Source organism: Ovis aries, chromosome 24 (assembly GCF_016772045.2).
Source record: "Ovis aries strain OAR_USU_Benz2616 breed Rambouillet chromosome 24, ARS-UI_Ramb_v3.0, whole genome shotgun sequence".
Taxonomy (NCBI): Eukaryota; Metazoa; Chordata; class Mammalia; order Artiodactyla; family Bovidae; genus Ovis; species Ovis aries.
The window spans coordinates 19,089,286-19,102,589 of NC_056077.1; the positions used below are offsets into that span (position 1 = coordinate 19,089,286).

General features: G+C 39.6%; 1 protein-coding gene across 2 annotated transcripts in view; it reads left to right on the top strand.

Moving 5' to 3' along the window:
• REXO5 (RNA exonuclease 5) overlaps positions 1-13,304 on the top strand; it is a 60,302-nt gene that overhangs the window by 30,911 nt on the left and 16,087 nt on the right. For both annotated transcript variants that reach the window (XM_004020820.6, XM_012104209.4), the window contains exons 10-12: positions 2,274-2,376; positions 5,845-5,936; positions 6,678-6,798. In XM_004020820.6, the coding sequence (XP_004020869.3) occupies positions 2,274-2,376; positions 5,845-5,936; positions 6,678-6,798 (316 nt within the window). The remainder of the gene's footprint in view (positions 1-2,273; positions 2,377-5,844; positions 5,937-6,677; positions 6,799-13,304) is intronic.

Consider the following 13,304-nt stretch of genomic DNA (forward strand, 5'->3'; position numbering starts at 1 on the left):
ATCTTCACAACCCAGATAATCACGATCATGTGATCACTCACCTAGAGCCAGACATCCTGAAATACGGAGTCAAGTGGCCCTTAGGAAGCATCACTACAAACAAAGCTAGTGGAGGTGATGGAATCCCAGTTGAGCTATTTCAAATCCTAAAAGATGATGCTGTGAAACTGCTGCAGTCAGTATGTCAACAAATTTGGAAAACTCAGCAGTGGCCATGGTGCTGGAAAACATCAGTTTTCATTCCAATCCCAAAGAAAGGCAATGCAAAAGAATGCTTAATCTACTGCACAATTGTACTCATCTCACACACTAGCAAAGTGTTGCTCAAAATTCTCCAAGCCAGGCTTCAACAGTACATGAACCATGAACTTCCTGATGTTCAAGCTGGATTTAGAAAAAGCAGAGGAACCAGAGATCAAATTGCCAACATCCGTTGGATCATTAAAAAAGCAAATGAGTTCCAGAAAAACATCCCTTTCTGCTTTATTGAGTATGCCAAAGCCTTTGACTGTGTGGATCACAATAAACTGTGGAAAATTCTTCATGAGATGGGAATCCCAGACCACCTGACCTGCCCCCTGAGAAATATGTATGGCAGGTCAAGAAGCAACAGTTAGAACTGGACATGGAACAACAGACTGATTCCAAATCGGGAAAGGAGTACATCAAGGCTGTATATTGTCACCCTGCTTATTTAAGTTATATACAGAGTAGATCATGAGAAATGCGGGACTGGATGAAGCACAAGCTGGAATCAAGATTGCCAGGAGAAATACCAATAACCTCAGACGTGCAGATAACACCACACTTATAGGAGAAAACGAAGAAGAACTAGAGAGCATCTTGATGGAAGAGGAGAGTGAAAAAGTTGGCTTAAAGCTCAACATTCAGAAAACTAAGATCTTGGTATCTGGTCCCATCACTTCATGGCAAATAGATGGGGAAACAGTGACAGATTTTTTTTTTTTTTGCACTCTAAAATCACTGCAGATGGTGGCTCCAGCCATGAAATGTATAATAAAGGGATGTCTAAGATGTTACTGATAAAAAATCTGGGGATTATTCTCCAATTTATAGATTAATCTCACTAAAATGGAGATTCAGAAAAAGAGTCAAATATTTTGAGATATTGATATGATGTAGCTTAGATTTAGATACATCTATAGACAGAAGTATGAGTGAGTGAGTGAGTGAGTGAAGTTGCTCAGTCGTGTCTGACTCTTTGCGACCCCATGGACTGTAGCCTAACTAGGTTCCTCCATCCATGGGATTTTCCAGGCAAGAATACTGGAGTGGGTTGCCATTTCCTTCTCCAGGAGATCTTCCCGACCCAGGGATTGAACCCATGTCTCCCACATTGTAGGCAGACGCTTTACCATCTGAGCCCCACCAGGGAAGAGATGTATTTAAAAAATTTTTTTAAATAATGAGACTTCTCTGGCATTTCAGTGCTTCCAGTGGAGGGGGCACAGGCATCATCCTTGGTCAGGGAACTAAGACCTATATGCCACACAGTGTAGTCAAAAAATTAAAATAAAAGAACTTTTAAGTATATAATAGACATGCATGCATGCATACCAAGTTGCTTCAGTTATGTCCAACTCTTTGCGACCCTGTGGACCATAGCCCACCTGGGGCTTCTATCCATGGCATTCTCCTGGCAAGAATACTGGAGTCGGTTGCCATGCCCTTTTCCAGGGGATCTTTCCAACCCAGGGTTTGAACCTATGTCTCTTAACTCTACCTGCATTGTTAGGAGTGTTCTTTACCACTAATGCCACCTGGGAAGCCCGTATATTAGACACTTGTATACAAATAGAAAATTTCTGGAAGATAACTTTAAAACCACAGCTATATCTAAGAAATGAGACAAGGGATTGACTAGGGAGTGAACCAGAGACTTTTTATTAAATAGCCATTGATGATATGCTTACTGTAGACAAAGCCATTCCTGATCATTCTGTATTCTCAGAACCTCTCAGATCTTGGCACTAAGGAATAAACGAATCTTGATTGTTGTCATTCAAATCTAATTACTGGGATGCTAAAATTTTACATGTAGCTAGAACTTTGGGGTTGAAAGAATCTGTCATGAAAAATGCTCTCAGGACTTTCCTGGCCTTCCAGTGGTTAAAACTCCATGCTTCCAACGTAGGGGGTGTGGGTTCAGTCCCTGGTCGAGGAATCCCACATGCCGCACCTCACAGCCACAAAATTAAAAAAAAAAAAAAAAGAATGCTCCCAGTTATCTCAATTTTACCTTGACTTTCCAGGAAGGATATACAGTGTCCAGATAGGCTTGGTCATGATGCTACAGAAGATGCTAGAACAACCCTTGAATTGGCTCGGTATTTCCTCAAGTATGGCCCAAAGAAGGTTAGTATCTTTGCTTTGCTTAAAATTATGAGACTAGAACAGTGTCACAAACCACCATATCATATTTCTTTACAAAAATGGGAGTGTAATTCAAAGTGAACATATATTTGAAATTAAGATGTGTATCACTAGCATAATATAGTGGTTAAATCTCTATGAAGTTAGACTTAACCTGTTTTTAAGTAGGTGAAATGATGTGTTATAGGTGAAATGATATATATTATAGGTGAAATGATATGTGATATCTAAGGCAATTTCTCTGAAGAACTTTAGTTTATAGTTTTTAGTTTCTAGATCTGTAAAATGGGAACACCCTTCTCTGGGATATTGGTGAGGGTAAATGAGATATTATATAGTATCATGCTCTTAGCACAGTGCCATGAATATATTAAGCACCATAAAGTGGTATTAATCAATATAGCTGATAGAATTCCAATGGTTAAGACTCAGTGCTTCCATTGCAGGGGGCATGGGTTTTATCCCTGGTTAGGGAACAAAGCTAGTGGAGGTGATGGAATTCCAGTTGAGCTATTTCAAATCCTGAAAGATGATGCTGTGAAAGTGCTGCACTCAGTATGCCAGCATATTTGGAAAACTCAGCAGTGGCCAAAGGACTGGAAAAGGTCAATTTTCATTCCAATCCCAAAGAAAGGCAATACCAAAGAATGCTCAAACCACCGCACAGTTGCACTCATCTCACACGCTTGTAAAGTAATGCTCAAAATTCTCCAAGCCAGGCTACAGCAATACATGAACCGTGAACTTCCTGATGTTCAAGCTGGTTTTAGAAAAGTCAGAGGAACCAGAGATCAAATTGCCAGCATCTGCGGGATCATGGAAAAAGCAAGAGAGTTCCCGAAAAACATCTATTTCTGCTTTATTGACTATGCCAAAACCTTTGACTGTGTGGATCACAATCAACTGTGGAAAATTCTGAGAGAGATGGGAATACCAGACTACCTGACCTGCCTCTTGAGAAATCTGTATGCAGGTCAGGAAGCAACACTTAGAACTGGACATGGGACAACAGACTGGTTCCAAATAGGAAAAGGAGTACGTCAAGGCTGTATATTGTCACCCTGCTTATTTAACTTCTATGCAGAGTACATCATGAGAAACGCTGGACTGGAAGAAACATAAGCTGGAATCAAGATTGCCGGGAGAAATATCAATAACCTCAGATATGCAGATGACACCACTCTTATGGCAGAAAGTGAAGAGGAGCTAAAGAGCCTCTTGATGAAAGTGAAAGAGGAGAGTGAAAAAGTTGGCTTAAAGCTCAACATTCAGAAAATGAAGATCATGGCATCCGGTCCCATCACTTCATGGGAAATAGATGGGGAAACAGTGGAAACAGTGTCAGACTTTATTTTGGGGGGCTCCAAAATCACTGCAGATGGTGATTGCAGCCATGAAATTAAAAGATGCTTACTCCTTGGAAGTAAAGTTATGACCAACCTAGATAGCATCTTCAAAGGCAAGGCTTTGGTTTTTCCTGTGGTCATGTATGGATGTGAGAGTTGTACTGTGAAGAAGGCTGAGCACCGAAGAATTGATGCTTTTGAAGTGTGGTGTTGGAGAAGACTCTTGAGAGTCCCTTGGACTGCAAGGAGATCCAACCAGTCTATTCTGAAGGAGATCCGCCCTGGAATTTCTTTGGAAGGAATGATGCTAAAGCTGAAAGTCCAGTACTTTGGCCACCTCATGCGAAGAGTTAACTCATTGGAAAAGACTCTGATGCTGGGAGGGATTGGGGGCAGGAGGAGAAGGGGACGACAGAGGATGAGATGGCTGGATGGCGTCACTGACTCGATGGATGTGAGTCTGAGTGAACTCCGGGAGTTGGTGATGGACAGGGAGGCATGGCGTGCTGTGATTCATGGGGTTGCAAAGAGTTGGACACGACTGAGCGACTGAACCAAACTGAGGGAACTAAAGATTCTGCGTGCTACTTTTAAGTCACTGTAACTGAAGTTAATAATTGTGATAATTATAAATACATAGATTTTTGCTCTCTTGAGGTAGCACTGTTTCAACAGCAGTTGCCACTTGATTTCTAGGAAGAACTGCATATACTTGAGTAAAATCTAAGGAAATCTGAATTAAGCATAGGCTTTAGTTAATAACACACTGGAAAAGAATCTATAAAAAAGTTGATATGTGTAACTGATCCACTTTGGTATAAGTAGAAACTAATACAACATTGTAAATCAACTATATTCAAATAAAAAATTTAAAAGGAAAAAATTAACATCAATAATTGTGTCAAATATATAATACTTATCTAAGATATTAATAATAGTTGAAAATGGCAGTTGAATATGTTTGGGAACTCTATACTCTCTTTATAATTCTAAATTGAATCTAAAATGATTCTAAGTAAGGAAACTTGTATCTCTATACACGAAAACTCCCAAAGGGCTCTCACTTTATGCAAAGAGAATAAACTAGAATACTTTTAATAATTTTGTATTAATAAAGTCTTTTTTTCTTCACGTTGCCATGAAAACCATTCTTTTTTAATTTCAAAAGATTGCATGTTTACAGAGAAGTAAGTTTTAAGTGACTTGGGAATGAATGAATTGTCACTACTTTTCACTAAGCCCTGCTTGGTCCTTTCCCATATTCATGTCACATCAGCAGCTGGTAACAGATTGCCATTCTTGGCTAAGCAGCCAGAAGCAATCTAGGAATGTGGCATCAGCAAAGTTCACTGTCTACAGAAGCAAAGAACACCACTTGAGTAGGTTTTTCAGGTTTGAGCATTTTGTTTGTTTTGTTTTTTAGCCTCAAATACTTTCAGTTCACTTCAGTCACTGTCGTGTCTGACTCTTTGCGACCCCATGGACTGCAACACGCCAGGCATCCCTGTCCATCACCAACTCCTGGAGTTTACTCAAACTTATGTCCATTGAGTCGGTGATGCCACCCCACCATCATATCCTCTGTCGTTCCCTTCTCCTCCTGCCTTCAATCTTTCTCAGTATCAGGGTCTTTTCAAATGAGTCAGTTCTTCACATCAGGTGGCCAAAGTATTGGAGTTTCATCCAGTGAATATTCAGGACTGATTTCCTTTAGGATGGACTGGTTGGATCTCCTTTCGGTCCAAGGGACTCTCAAGAGTCTTCTCCAACACTACACTTTAAAAGCATCAGTTCTTCGGCACTCAGCTTTCTTCACAGTCCAACTCTCACATCCATACATGACTACTGGAAAACCATAGCCTTGACTAGATGGACCTTTGTTGGTAAAGTAATGTCTCTGCTTTTTAATATGCTGTCTAGGTTGGTCGTAATTTTCCTTCCAAGGAGTAAGCATCTTTTAATTTCATGGCTGTAGTCACCATCTGCAGTGATTTTGGAGCCCCCCCAAAATAGTCTGACACTGTTTCCACTGTTTCCCCTTCTATTTGCCATCAAAAAGTTTACAAGATATTAAATGATTTTTACCACTTTATTTTCTTTTAAGATTGCAGAACTAAATCTGGAGGCTCTAGCTCGTCACCAGGAAAGCCAAGAGCCAAGAAATACAGCAGAAGTAGTTCAGCAGCTAAACACAAGGTAATAGTTTTCAGTTCTAAATAGTTACAAAGATAAATGGAGTATCTGATTGCTTATTTAACAACAAAACCTGGCAATTTCTTTCTCCTTTTGGGTCTACTGAGAAATGTTTACCAATAATATGAGTAACATTCTTCCATTACAAAAACTATGGAGGGAAAACTACCATCTGCTTCCCTGAATAGCATGTTTTTCTAATTTTCTGAATATATTGACTTGTCTTAAAATAACTCATTTTACAAAAAAAGTGAGACATTGAAATAACATTGAACTAAGTAGCATGAGAGGAGATATAGACTAGTGAGTATTTTGATTAAAGGAGTCAGCTATAGTCTTGATGTCTTGCCCAGATTGGGGAAAATACAAACAAAAAACAGATTCAGAAGGGGGTTGTCTCTGCAGCATAGTAAATATATCAGATCCTTAGAATCTAGCCTAAACTTTGATAAAGAGCTTTGAATATATTTTTTGTTTATCCTTCCTCTCCCTGAATCGAGAGCACCAATGAAAATATAATTTCTATAATGGTGGAAATGTTCTGTATCTGTGCTATCCACATGTGTGAACCTTTTAATATATGTGACTACTGTGATGAAGGAACTGAACTTTCATTTTATTTAATTTTAGTTAAAATAACCATATGTTGCTAGTTGCTACCATGTTAGACAGTACAAGTATAAAGAAGTAACTCTTAGGTTAGGGAAAACTGTTATTCCTACCTTAACCTCTCCTTCTTTACAGTGTTTTAGAATGCCTAGACTCAGTGGGCCAGAAGCTCCTTTTCTTGACCCGGGAGGCAGATGCTAGTGCACTTTCTTCTTCCAAAAACTGTCAAACTATTAAGTGCCTTTCAAATAAAGAGGTGAGTGACCCACTGTGTCTTTGAAGGTTATATTCAGAGTAGAGGGTAATATAACCCTTTGTAACCTATGCCAGTATCAAACTGTTATTCATCAGCAACCTTGTATACCATTAGCCAGTCTTTCTTCTGTCTCAAGTTTTGTCTGGAGCACTTTTAGTCTTAGTTACCCAATAGCTGCCAGTGTCTTTTTCCAGATTCCAGCAGGCCTGTGGCTTTGGCTGTTGAAGTTCTGTCTCTCATGACATTGGTAATTTCATTTGGGGTTTCCTTATAATTAGATTCAGTTTATGCAGACTATAGGTTTTAGCCTGATCATACATAAGTAATATGTCCTTTTCAGGGTACCACATCAAGAGGCATATTTGTCCATCTGTCCCTCTCTTGTTTTTATTTTGACAATCTTAACAAGATGTTGTATGCTTTCTCTGTTAGAGAGTTACTGCTTTTTCCTCCTTACTTCAAATAAGTACTATGTGAGGATATACTTTAAGAAAAGCAGATACCCTGCTTTTCATCAAAATCCCCTCTTGCTCTTATCAGACTGGCTCCAAATAGGAAAAGGAGTACGTCAAGGCTGTATGTTGTCACCCTGCTTATTTAACTTCTAGGCAGAGTACATCATGAGAAACACTGGGCTGGAAGAAGCACAAGCTGGAATCAAGGTTGTTGGGAGAAATATCAATAACCTCATATATGCAGATGATACCACCCTTACGGCAGAAAATGAAGAGGAACTCAAAAGCCTCTTGATGAAAGTGAAAGAGGAGAGTGAAAAAGTTGGCTTAAAGCTCAACATTCAGAAAACTAAGATCATGGCATCTGTTCCCATCACTTCATGGGAAATAGGTGGGGAACCAGTGGAAACAGTGTCAGACTTTAGTTTTTTGGGGCTCCAAAATCACTATAGATGGTGATTGCAGCCATGAAATTAAAAGACCCTTACTCCTTGGAAGGAAAGTTATGACCAACCTAGATAGCATATTGAAAAGCAGAGACATTACTTTGCCAACAAAGGTCCATCTTGTCAAGGCTATGGTTTTTCCAGTAGTCATGTATAGATGTGATAGTTGGACTGTGAAGAAAGCTGAGCACCGAAGAATTGATGCTTTTGAACTGTGGTGTTGGAGAAGACTCTTGAGAGTCCCTTGGACTGTAAGGAGATCCAACCAGTCCATTCTAAAGGATATCAGTCTTGGGTGTTTTTTGGAAGGAATGATGCTAAAGCTGAAACTCCAGTACTTTGGCCACCTCATGTGAAGATTTGACTCATTGGAAAAGACTCTGATGCTGGGAGGGATTGGGGGCAGGAGGAGAAGGGGATGACAGCGGATGAGATGGCTGGATGGCATCACTGACTCAATGGACATGAGTTTGAGTGACTCCGGGAGTTGGTGATGGACAGGGACGCCTGGTGTGCTGTGATTCATGGGGTCGTGAAGAGTCGGACACAAGTGAATGACTGAACTGAACTGAACTGATGATTCTTAGCTGAACCAACTTTACTGTGATCGTTGTACAAGGATGACTTTCCAACTCTATATACTTCCTCCATATTTACTAGTTGTTACTCAGCATTCTATGAGCAAGAGTCCTCCCATTACCTTATTTATTTGTTCATTCATTAATTAATTTCATGTGGACCTGTGGATTCCTGTTTTATTTCAGTATGCTCAGTTGTGTCTGACTCTTTGTGACCCATTGGACTCTAGCCTACCAGGCTCCACTGCCTGTGGAATTTTCCACACAAAAATACTGGAGTGGGTTCCAATTTCCTACTCCAGGGGATCTTCCGAACCCAGGGATTGAATTCACATCTCTTGCACCTCCTGCACTGGCAGTCAGATTCATTACCACTGCAGCTTCTGGGAAACACTATTGATGTCTATACATTTATGCAAAATAACTACTGTGAAGACAAAATGGGTATTTCATTTCTGGACAATTTGAGCTTTTTTTATATATGAAACTTAAATATTAGTAGGTATCCTCCTCAGAGGATATTTTATTACTCTGGTTAGGACTCTTAATACTGTGTTGAATGGAGGTGGCAGGAGCAGGCATCCTTGTTCCTGATCTTAGAGAAAAAATTTTTAGTCTTTTTCCTTTGAGTATGATGTTCAGTTCAGTTCAGTTCAGTCGTTCAGTTGTGTCTAACTCTTTGCGATCCCATGAACTGCAGCACGCCAGGCCTCCCTGTCCATCACCAACTCCTGGAGTCCACCCAAACCCATGGCCATTGAGTCAATGACGCCATCCTGCCATCTCATCCTCTGTCGTCTCCTTCTCCTCCTGCCCTCAATCTTTCCCAGCAGCAAGGTCTTTTCCAATGAGTCAGCTCTTCGCATCAGGTGGCCAAAGAATTAGAGTTTCAGCTTTAACATGAGTCCTTCCAATGAACACCCAGGACTGGTCTCCTTTATGATGGACTGGTGGATCTCCTTGCAGTTCAAGGGACTCTCAAGAGTCTTCTCCAACACCACACTTCAAAAGCATCAATTCTTCTGCGCTCAGCTTTCTTTATAGTCCAACTCTCACATCCATACATGACCACTGGAAAAACCATTAGCCTTGACTATGTATGATGTATCTGTACGTATGTATGATGTTATCTGTGGGCTTTTCATATATGGCCTTTATTGTGTTTGGGAAGTTTCCTCCTATTTTTAGTTTTTTATTGTTTTTATGAACTAGTGTTGAATCTTGTCAAATGCTTATTCTGCAGTTGAATGATCATATGGTTTTGTCTTTCATTCTGTTAATGTGGTATATTATATGGAATTGTTTTCATACACTGAAACATCCTTGCATCCCAGGAATAAATTTCACTGGGTCATGGTGTGTAATACTTTCAATGTATTGTTGAATTCAGTTTGCTAATAACATTTTGCTGTCTAATCATTGGATTGGAAGGATTATTTCCATTTTGTTGTTTTCTGTATCTTTTACAGCTTTTTGTCCCTCCTCTCTTTTCTGCTGTCTTCCTTTGAGTTTCATTGATTGTATTTGTATGTGGGTGTGTAGAAACAGACTTTGATACCCTTTCATTTCCTTTTGAGTATGTTCTGTAGATATTTTCTTTGTAGTCATCATTGCAGTTACCTTAAAGTTAAAACATTCTATTTTAAACTGATAACAACTTAGTGTGTTAGTGTTAGTCGCTCAGTCGTGCCCGACTCTTTGTGAGCCCATGGACTACAGCCCACCAGGCTCCTCTGTCCATGAGATTTTCCAGGCAAGGATACTAGAGTGGTTGCCATTTCCTTCTCCAGGGGATCTTTCCAACCCAGGGATCGAACCTGGGTCTCTTGCACTGCAGGCAGATTCTTTACCGACTGAGCTACAAGGGAAGCCCCTTCCCTTGATAACAACTTAATTGCATACAAAAATTCTACTCCTATAAGCTCAACACCACTCAACTTTATGTTACTGATATAATAAATTGCATTTTTATATATTATATACACATTAACGACCTCAGATATGTGGATGATACAACTCAAATGGGAGAAAGTGAAGAGGAACTAAAGAGCCTCTTGAGGGTGAAGAGGAGAGTGAAGAAGCTGGCTTAAACTCAGTATTAAAAAACTTAAGATCATGGCATGTGGTCCCGTCATTTCATGGCAAATAGAAGAGGAAAAGGTGGAAGCAGTACCAGATTTTCTCTGTTTAGGCTCTAAAATCACTGCGGATGGTGACTGCAGCCATGAAATTAGAAGGCAATTGCTTCTTGTCAGGAAAGCTGTATCAAACCTATTTGTTGTTGTTCAGTGGCTCAGTCACGTCTGACTCCTTTCAACTGCATGCACTGTACCATGCCAGGCATCCCTGTCCATCACCATCTCTGGGAGCTTGCTCAAACTCATGTCCATTGAGTTGGTGATGCCATCCAACCATCTCATCCTCTGTTATCCCCTTCTACTGCCTTCATCCTTTCCCAGCATCCAGATCTTTTCCAGTGAGTCAGCTCTTCTCATAAGGTGGCCAAAGTATTGGAGCTTCAGCTCCAGCATCATTCCTTCCAATGAGTATTCAGGACTGACTTCCTTTAGGATGGACTGGTTGGCTCTCTTGCAGTTGAAGGGACTCTTTAGAGTCTTCTCCAACACCACAGTTCAAAAGCATCAATTCTTTGGCCCTCAGCTTTTCTATGGTTCAACTCTCACATCTGTACATGACTACTGGAAAAATTATAACTTTGACTAGACGGAACTTTTTGGCAAAGTAATGTCTCTGCTTTTTAATGTGCTGTCTAGGTTTGTCATAGCTTTTCTTCCAAGGAGCAAGTGTCTTTTAATTTCATGGCTGTAGTCACCACTTTCACTTTCATCAAAAAGCTCTTTGGTTCCTCTTCGCTTCCTGTCATAAGGGTCATGCCATCCGCTATCTTATTGATATTTCTCCTGGAAATCTTGATTCCAGCTTGAGCTTCAACTACCCTGGCATTTTGCATGATGTACTCTGTATGTAAGTAAATAAACAGGGGGACAGTATACAGCCTTGATGTACTCCTTTCCCAATTTGGAACCAGTCCATTGTTCCATATCAGAACAACAATTAACATAGGCATGTAGTTATTTTTTCCAGGTTTTTGTCAATTTAAGTTCTGGATAATTAAAAGTGAATTTATGCACCAAAATTACATCAATACAAGTGTATTATGTTTATGTGTGTTCATGTACTTACCTTAAGTGGAATACTTTCATGTTGTTGTCTAGTATCCTTTCATGTTAAAGGACCCCCCCACCCCCCCCGTAGCATTTCTCATAAGAGCAAGCATAGTGATGATAAACTTCCTCAAGTGTTTTTTTTTAACCTTCATTTTTAAAGCATAGTTTGCTGGATAGTTTTCTTGGTTGATGGAGTTTGTTTGTTTGTTCTTTAGCTTTTTGAATTTTTCACTCTTTTCTGATTTGCAAGGTTTCTGTAAAGAAATCCACTGATAATCTTATGAAAGCTTCCTTGTATGTGATTAATTGCTTTTCTCTTGCTGATCTCAAGATTCTCTCTTTAATTTTGTCTTTTAACAAATTTGACTGTAATATGTCTTTGTGTTGGTCTCTTTGGATTTATCCTGCTTGGAGTCCCTTCAGTTTATTGAATTTGTATGTTCTTTCCTTTGCTCAGATATAGGGGTTTTTCAGCCATTATTTCTTCAGATAAGCTCTCTGTCCCTTTTTCTCTTCTTCTGGGATGCCTATATTTTTCTATATTAGTCCTCTAGATGATGTCCTGTAAGCCTCTTAGATGCTATTTGCTTTTCTTTATTCTTTTTGCTCTAACTTAGTGATTTCAAAGATATATTTTCAAGTTTGCCTAATCAAGTCTGATGTTGAAACCTTTTAGTGAATTTTTCAATTCACTTAATGTATTTTTCAGCTCCAGAGTTTATTTATATAGTTGCTGTCTCTTTAATGAAATTCTCATTTTGTTCCTGATTTCATTAGTTGTTTATCTTTGTCCTCTTTTTAGTTCACTCTGTATTTCTTTAGGGCAGCTACCTCTCCCATTGTTAGGGCCTGGCATTGTAGAAAGGAAAGCTTTCACTGATCAGCTCAGAGTGAGGTTTCAGGACCTCTCAAACCTACTTTGAGGATGTGTTGTCACTGAGCTTGTGCAGGTGCTTTTAGTTGTCTCATACTCCCTGAGCAGCTTGTCCCTGTTTCCTTTCAGAACTTGTCATCTGTTGCTCCTCCTGACATCTGCCTTTGGAACTACAGCTCTAATGTGCAGTGATTACAAGTTCATAAGATGTGATTACATCTGTTTTCAGTGGCTTACAAACAAGGCTGCCAGTCCTATCAGTGGTTTGAGTCAAGTGAGACAGAAACTAGTCCCTCAGGCAATGCCCAATCTAACCATGACATTGAGTGCATGGTCCACTCTTGTTTCTGTCCAGAGGGAAGATCCTCAGTATGGGAAGTTTCCTCCATGTTGAGCTCTTCTAAGTCAGATAGTGCAGGCATAGATGGGTATACAAAACTGCATATTTTCCTTTTCCTTTTGCTGGGATCCCTTGTTGTTGTGTCTGGTTGCTGTAATTCTCCACTGGTCTCTTATATTCTTGCAAAGATATTTTGGCTTACATAGTATTAAAGTGGCGTGTGTGGGAAACTGAGGGCCTAAAGCTTCCTTGTACTCTTACTGATGTCAGGCTCTCTTTTTTCTTTTTTTAAAGTGTTGATGGTTTTTTTTTGAGAAAGATGTACTAGGAAGAGTAAATTTATAATGCTCTTGTGAGGGATTGGTATTTATCTTTTCCTATCTTTTATTTCTCGTTTTTCCTTAATTTCTGTATTTATTTCTTTATTTCTTTTTTTTTTTTCCTTCACTGCAGTGGCTCCAATAGGGTATTGCCTCTTCTCTATATATCTGATTTTTCCCCAGAAACACTGTTTCTCTGAGGCTGTCAAGTCTCTTCCTTGTAGTCAAGGGCTTGAACCTTCAAAGTTGTGACCTGTTTCATTGTTTTGGCATTTAGTTGTACTTTTTTCTGGGGCTGATTTTGT